We start from the raw sequence: 7,137 nt of genomic DNA, 5'->3' as shown, positions 1-7,137 counted from the left end.
CAACTTCATCACTGGAGGCCCATAACTATGATGGGACTCTTATATAAAGTGCTGGCTAAATCTGTTGCTCTCAGAATTGCTCCTCAGTTGAGGAAACATGTACACAAAAACCAATCTGGGTTTATTGGGGGCAGGTCCATATTGGACAATATACTGTCAGTGCAACTGGGGATTGAACTTGCTCAAAAAACTGCTCAGAACATGGTTATGCTACAGATAGATTATGCCAAAGCATTTGATACAGTTGCTTGGGATTTCATTGAACAGGTTCTTCAAAAGATGGGCTTTGGGAAGAAAATAAGCAGATGCATATATCTGTTAGGGGCTGCAGCATATTCTAGGGTTCTCATCAATGGCAGATTAAGTCCTCCAGTTTATATGAGCAGATCAGTCAGACAAGGATGCCCCTTGAGTCCCCTTTTTTTTGCAGTGGCCACACATCCCCTCTTTACTTTTTTGGAAACTCAAGCTGCTTCAGGCAATATTCAAGGGCTTCAACTTACCAGAGAGCAACTCTTAGCCTTGGGATTTGCAGATGATACCATCTTGTTTCTACAGGCTTCTAATAGGAACATTATCAAATGCATGCAATATATATCTCTGTTCTCTTTGGCTGCTGGAATGAACCTGAATCTGCATAAATCTCACTTAATTGATATTACTGCAGAAAATTTTAATGCATTGATATGGGCTGGTAAGAGAGTGCATCAGGGTCACATTTTTAGACATCTGGGCTATCCTATTGGAGTCAATGTGACTAATAAACAGCTCACATCTTGGGTGGCAGACAAAGTTCAGACCAAAATTGCTTCATGGTTCTGTGATGAATGGCCTCTACATGTTAGATTGAGGATTGTGCAATCTATCCTGCTTCCCTATCTGCTCTATTATATCCCTCTGTTGAACTGGAAACCTTCACACTTGAGTATTTTTGAAACTGCATTCAAAAGGTTCTTATGGGGGAACAAGGGGAAAACCTGTGCATTCATCAAATGGGATATGATCTGTCAACCCAAAGTGAGAGGGGGACTGGGAGTGCTAAATCTGGCTGCACATGCTCATGCAAGAAGAGCAACCATGCTTAAACACATGTTTTCAAGAGATACTTTATGGGCTAGATGCATGTGGCAGATCATTGGCTATTCTGTTGTGTATTTCCATGGGGCTTGGGATTTATCTGATTGGGAGAAACTCTTTTCACATGCACCTTTGAAAACAGGTTGTCAAACTGCACAACTTTTTATTGACTCATGGAAACACATCTGCTCCTTTCTGATTTGGGATGGCAGAGTTAGATACACAGGGAACTCACTAGGGGAGGAAAATGTGTTTTGGAGTTTTTTGTTTAAAAAGGCACCCTGTTATAAATTGGGTAGGAAAGCTTTGACAATGTACAAGAAAGGGGTCAGGCACATCAAGCAGCTAATTGATTCTGATGGCAAGTTTGTTTTATTCTTGACAGCTAAGAGAAGGTTCAGATTAGGCTGCAATTTCAGACTTGCTTGGAATGAACTATGTACATACACATTCAATCTGCAGATTCCACCTAATACCAATTTGTGGGAAAGGTTCAGAGACTGGCAGCTTCCAGGGGAGGCAGTTTCTTGGTGGAAGTCCACAACCTCACAGTTTTATCAGGTTCTCTTGGCACAACAGAATATATCAGAAAGATGCAATAAATTGTGGAGAATGCATAGATCTCAGGATTGGTGGATTGCCAGATTATCATCAATATGGAGCTTACCCTGTTCACATAAGCACAAAGTGTTTGTTTGGAGACTCTTAGCAGGTGCCCTGCCTACTGGGGAGTTGCTTCACAAGAAAAACATTGGCAATGGGAAATGTGCCCTCTGTGGGAAAATGGAAAACATTAAACATGTATTTTGGTACTGTAAACCAGTCAAAGAATGGTGGCAATGGATTTTGTCTCACATTCAACAGTGTATGCCTGTTAAAATTACCCAGTTTTCAGTAACCTTTGGTTTATGCCCTATGCCTACTGTTGCATTGCAGTTCTGTATGCAGTCAATAAGGATGTGGTTCTTATTCTATATCTGGAATGCTAGAAACTTTTGGTGCTTTGAAAAAGTTCAGCTTTGCAAGGTAACTGTTCCATGGAACATTATTAGAATTAAAGTGATGGAAGATTGTTACAGCATCACAAATGATCAGCTTAAAGCAGATTGTATGAGGATCATGACTCACCTATAACCCATGAGTCAGAGATGATAATGTAAATAGTAGAGTACATATTTCAAAAAAAAAAAAAAAAGAGAGAGAGAGAGAGAGAGAGAGCATGAAAACCTATCCCAAGAAGAGAACCTACCCAAGGAAAAGATCTAACAATGTAACCAAAGCCAGCAAAAGCCCAAGAATCAACCAAGCTCTACATCTCCTCCACGGTACAAAACATTCTGCCAACCATGCTAAAATCAAGCAAGGTAGAGATGCGCAGAGGTCGCATGCACGTTCGGCATTGTCCACCAATCTAAAATTTCACCTTAAAGCTGTTATGCTTCACTTCTTTTGGCTGCCACCATCGCCATACTTCAAGCAAACGAGCTAAGTAGCCAATAATTTTTCAAAAAGAGGCAATGCTCAAATCCATTCGGCCATGTCCAATAAGCCACCCATTGCTCACAATTTACCAACATATATGCCATACTAGGTGTCCTAAATTCTTCAATTCTCATGGGACAACTCAACCTTAATTACACTCACCTTATCAACAACCAGTCTCACTGTACATCTACACTCAATTCCCTATCTCAGACCGTGTAAGAGTTGAAGAAAACAAACAAATAAGTGTCGAAGAAAGTGGTGTGTTAGAGTTTCACCAGAAGGAGCTTTTCTACACTAGCCTACCTTTTACAGAATGCTTGTGCACAACACCTACAATATACACACTTTGTATTTAGTAGACACCATATAAGTCATTTTTTATAATAAGCAATAGACAATAATTCCCTTGCAATAAAATGTTTGTGAGCTCTTCTCTTCTCTATTCTTGCTTGCATGTATGCTATTGGATTTTACTTAATAGATGAATGCTTACTAGATAGGTTTGTTTATAGGTTTCTCTCTTGCATTAGCTTCCCCCGCCTTTTGTAAGAGAGAACCATCGTGAAGCCCATCTCTTTTTGCCTCTATCTAGGTATAGAGAGCTCTCCCTTCACCCCATTGGCAAAGGAGCATTCCGGTGTGACAACGGGACAGTGACAAGCTAGCAAACCAATATCGAAAAGTTATAATTTTAGCTCTAAGGCAAGGCAACAACATATGCTTCGACAAGGCTAAGGTAAGCTCTTGACTCAAAACAATCACCCACTCAATCTGAGTCACAAGTTGGTAAGAATTTTTCCCACACCGTTGGTGACACTATAATCTTGAGTGTTTTGTATGTGATTTAGTAGCTTCATCATTGCCTTTCAATGATTTTCCTAGGGCTCGTTTAAAATATGCTTGAAACATCGACCAAAACAAAGATGATATAGATCTAGTGTTATAAGAAGATTCAACAACACACAAGATTCTCTACATAAAGTTTTATGCACTTGTGAGGAAGTGTCTTCTACGCATACCTTTAAGTCAATGACAATAGTGGTAAAAATTCTTCTACACATACCTTTAATTCAACGACAATAGTGGTAAAAATCACCCTCCATTAGTAATGCCAAATGCTTTCAATATTTTTGCATCAATCAACTAGTCCTCAAATCATGAAGCTCATCTTAGCCAATGGAAAACCTTGCACAACTTGCATACCTAACTTTCTAAATTGGGAATTACAAAACCTAGTGGCTACTCCATATACAACTCGGTTCTCATTAAGTTAATGAGACTCCATCCATTATATATACATATCATCTCCTTCGAGTTGCTAGGGCTAAAAGACTACGTAGTATAAAATACTCCTAAAATGATGAATCCTTCAACCTACGTGAAAACCTTTGGTGATAATTCAAGTCTTGTAATTTTCATAGTACCATCATATCTTTTGATTTGTCCATTAACTAGGTACTTTTTAGTGCAATCTAGAAAATAAAGAGCAATTCTACATATTAGATTTGGGTATCACACACTTCCTTGTGTAATAATTAAGGAAAGGAAGCCCTCCTTTATCGCATGGTTGAGAAAGCAGGGCTTAGGGTAGTGAAGGAAAATTTTCTAGCAAGCCACGTCTTAAAGTTTGCATTAAAGGTAACCAATGTTTCTCAACGACAGTCACATATCTCTACCCAAAATTTAGGGCTAGCAAAGATAAAATTGGTGGGTATGCATCGGTGACAAAAACATATGCCAATACAATGTTGATTGAAAGGAGAGCAGTTATGTACAATAATTCAGAGCAAGGAGCATGTAGGTAACAAGGTAAGATGAAGTGTGAATAGGAAGTACACCAAGACTAAGAAAGCTCAAACCAAATCTCCGCCCCTCCTAACAATAATATTAACATCAATTCACACCTTGAGTAAGGCCAAAAAGGTGAGGATTGCAACAATAAATAGGTTGAGAATGCAAGGAGCTCTCAAACCTAACAGAATAAAACTTGACACAATTCGTTGTGCACTACTTATTGTACAATGGAGAAGATGAAGCCCTATCCCTACTTAGACAAACCCTTCTGATCATCAAGGCACATAAGCCTGCAATGGCTGCCGGTTCAATAGAGATACATTTTCCAAAGTTAATATGGCAATTGGTCAAAGAAAAATCAAAATCTGCTTTAAGAATGTCTACACGTGCAATCACCAACAGCATAGCTCGAGGGAAACGAAGCATAGAACTGCTGTGAACTACTTTATCGTGCCAAACCATGAAACTTAGAAGGCCTACCTCTTAAAATATGTAACCATGTTAGAATTACTAGTCATCACTTTCCATACAAGGGGCCAGTCAAAGAAACAAGAAAGAAAACCCAACGCAGCCCCTCACCTCTTCTCAATCTCCACCATCTCACAAGTTCAATTTATGATCACGTTTCAGACCCAAAATAACAATTCTGCATACACATTCCAAATAGAACAAATAGATCATGCATTTAGACATAAATAATGACGCACAAGCTTTAAAGTATTATTTTGAATAAAGGGCAGCAGTGGGGGGGACAGGGGAAAAAAGGAAAAAGCTGCTTTCAATTTTGTGAGAGTGGTCTAACCAGACACAGCGAGATTCATCTCATAGTGATTGAAACTTTTTAAGACTAAATATCAGCCCACTGTTCTAAATTATATTTCCTACAAAACTGAGTTCACATACAAGGCTCATCAAGCCACAAACATGGCAGCAAATATTCTTAATCAAACAAGCTAAAGCCCATGTCCTCGTCGCTTTCCTCCTTAGGTTCTTCCTGAAAAAATTGGGAGAAAGTGTGAACATTTCAGATAGATTAAATGTACTACGTCAGTCTGTAAGGAATCAGTAACCTTCACCTTTTTCTCTTCAACAGGTGGGGGTGCTGCAGCACCACCTCCACCTGCAGCAGGAGCTGCACCTCCAACAGCAACAGCAGCACCACCTCCACCTGCAACAAGGGATAGGTTCAGATTTACTTCGTTGCTGTGAGTCTACATGGTGGGCTTCTTTGTCAGATCAACAATGAAACATACCAGAGCCAACATTTGTGATGAGATCCTCGACACTACGCTTCTCCAAAAGCTTAGCAAACAAGGCAGGCCAATAAGACTCCACCTGCACATTTGCTGCCTTGACTAGAGTTGCAATTTTCTCAGCCTGCAGTTACAAACAGGTTTAAGTAGCCTACTGAGCTACTTAGAGACATAAAAACATTACAAATGCATTGACCAATTCAGTTTAAGGACACTGTATGGATTAATCACCAGGCAAGCTGTCTGAATCAGAGCTATGTTTAATGCAAAATCGAGCACATCGTGGTATGACTGTTAATGCCAGAATGTCAGCACTATCCTGTTCAAGTTTAAATACTTTTGTGCCTTGAATACAAAGAAACAAACATAAAGAGGCTAAAGAAAAGATGAAAGTTTTGTGAACTTCAAAGAATACTACCATGACAGAGGGCGAGAGATCATGATCTGAGCTACCTATGGGATAGGGTGCCAATGGTTATGGTTACAGTTCAGTTTGTAAAACTTTAGATCGGCCTAGGATTTCTGATGATTTGATACGCCTGGGCTTCCAGTGACTTACAGTCAGATTGACAAATCTTGAATCGGCCTAGGTTTTCAATAGTTCCCTGTGGGGTTCAGCGGCCTCGACCAGTGCATAGACAAGGGTTCCACTGCCTATCTAAAAATTTCATGGATTAGGGCTTCAAGAAGCGACAAAAGATCACTCTGCACAATAGAGTATATTAGTTCAATCTCAAAGGGTCAGATAGCGAAGGAGACACTTACCGTGATGGCGATGCCATCGTCATGCAGGATGAGGGCCGCGTATGTGCAAGCCAGCTCGCTGATGGCCATGGAGACAAGAGCTCTTCTGCACAGGAAAACCTAGAGAAAGCTGATAGAAGAAAACCCTAACTAGCTAGGGTAGAGCTCGAAGACGAAAAAGAGTTAGGGCGTATGATAATGCAAAGATGTACACAACCTAAACGTCCTTTCACACTACACATCGACCAAAGACCCCTAGGGCGCCCAGCCTTTATTTAAGGTATACTCGAATCACTTGAAGTGGGTGGATTTGAACATGTACCTCTCTTTCGGGAGGCTGTACACATTTGGTGGTGTCAATCTTTACCTGGGCAACAACACGCCGCTGTTGGTCCTCCCTGCAGAGGCGAGACTATGTGAGGAGTTTTTTTTTTTGGAACAGTCAAAGCTCTTGTGGTCAATCATCAAGCGATCTAGCAATGTGTACATTTTAAACTTCTTTGTTTATGGATATTTGATCGTTTGAAGATTGGTTTTCACTGGCATTTACTAGTTTATATTTGGTGTAATGTCCTTTGAGGTTATGCCTTGCTCCAATTCAAAGGCTTGGATCAAATTGTTCCATTGGCGAGCCCGAATGCAAGCTGAAAAGGTAACAACCGACTTATATACAATACGGTAGGCCAATAGAGCGGAGTGCAACTGTGCTCCCAATTGCTCCTCGTCGATGCCTCCACTATCTTGGTAAGAATGGTGCACAATGTCTTGTTTGTGCTTTAGCTTG

The 7,137-nt window shown here is 40.3% G+C and overlaps 1 protein-coding gene across 1 annotated transcript; it reads right to left on the bottom strand.

The window, feature by feature from the left end:
* Nucleotides 1-5,020: 5,020 nt before the first annotated feature.
* LOC147630462 (large ribosomal subunit protein P1z-like) lies at nt 5,021-6,544 on the bottom strand. The gene is made up of 4 exons (XM_086810335.1): nt 6,375-6,544; nt 5,610-5,733; nt 5,433-5,524; nt 5,021-5,350 (listed from the first exon to the last, which is right to left on the bottom strand). Exons 1-4 carry the CDS (start codon nt 6,441-6,443, stop codon nt 5,297-5,299), a joined length of 339 nt encoding a protein of 112 aa, XP_086666461.1. The 5' UTR covers nt 6,444-6,544; the 3' UTR covers nt 5,021-5,296.
* Nucleotides 6,545-7,137: the final 593 nt, after the last annotated feature.

The sequence above is a fragment of the Cibotium barometz genome, chromosome 16, assembly GCF_041138505.1.
Source record: "Cibotium barometz isolate CiBa-2024 chromosome 16, ASM4113850v1, whole genome shotgun sequence".
Lineage (NCBI taxonomy): Eukaryota > Viridiplantae > Streptophyta > Polypodiopsida > Cyatheales > Cibotiaceae > Cibotium > Cibotium barometz.
Note: the sequence above shows the minus strand (reverse complement) of the source record. Positions and strands in the feature narration are given on the sequence as shown.

Coding starts and splice junctions, on each gene's coding strand:
- LOC147630462 (XM_086810335.1), bottom strand. CDS start 6,443: ATGGCCATCAGCGAGCTGGCTTGCACATACGCGGCCCTCATCCTGCAT. Junction 5,734..6,374: donor ACGATGGCATCGCCATCACG/GTAAGTGTCTCC, acceptor TTGTAACTGCAG/GCTGAGAAAATTGCAACTCT. Junction 5,525..5,609: donor CATCACAAATGTTGGCTCTG/GTATGTTTCATT, acceptor CCCTTGTTGCAG/GTGGAGGTGGTGCTGCTGTT.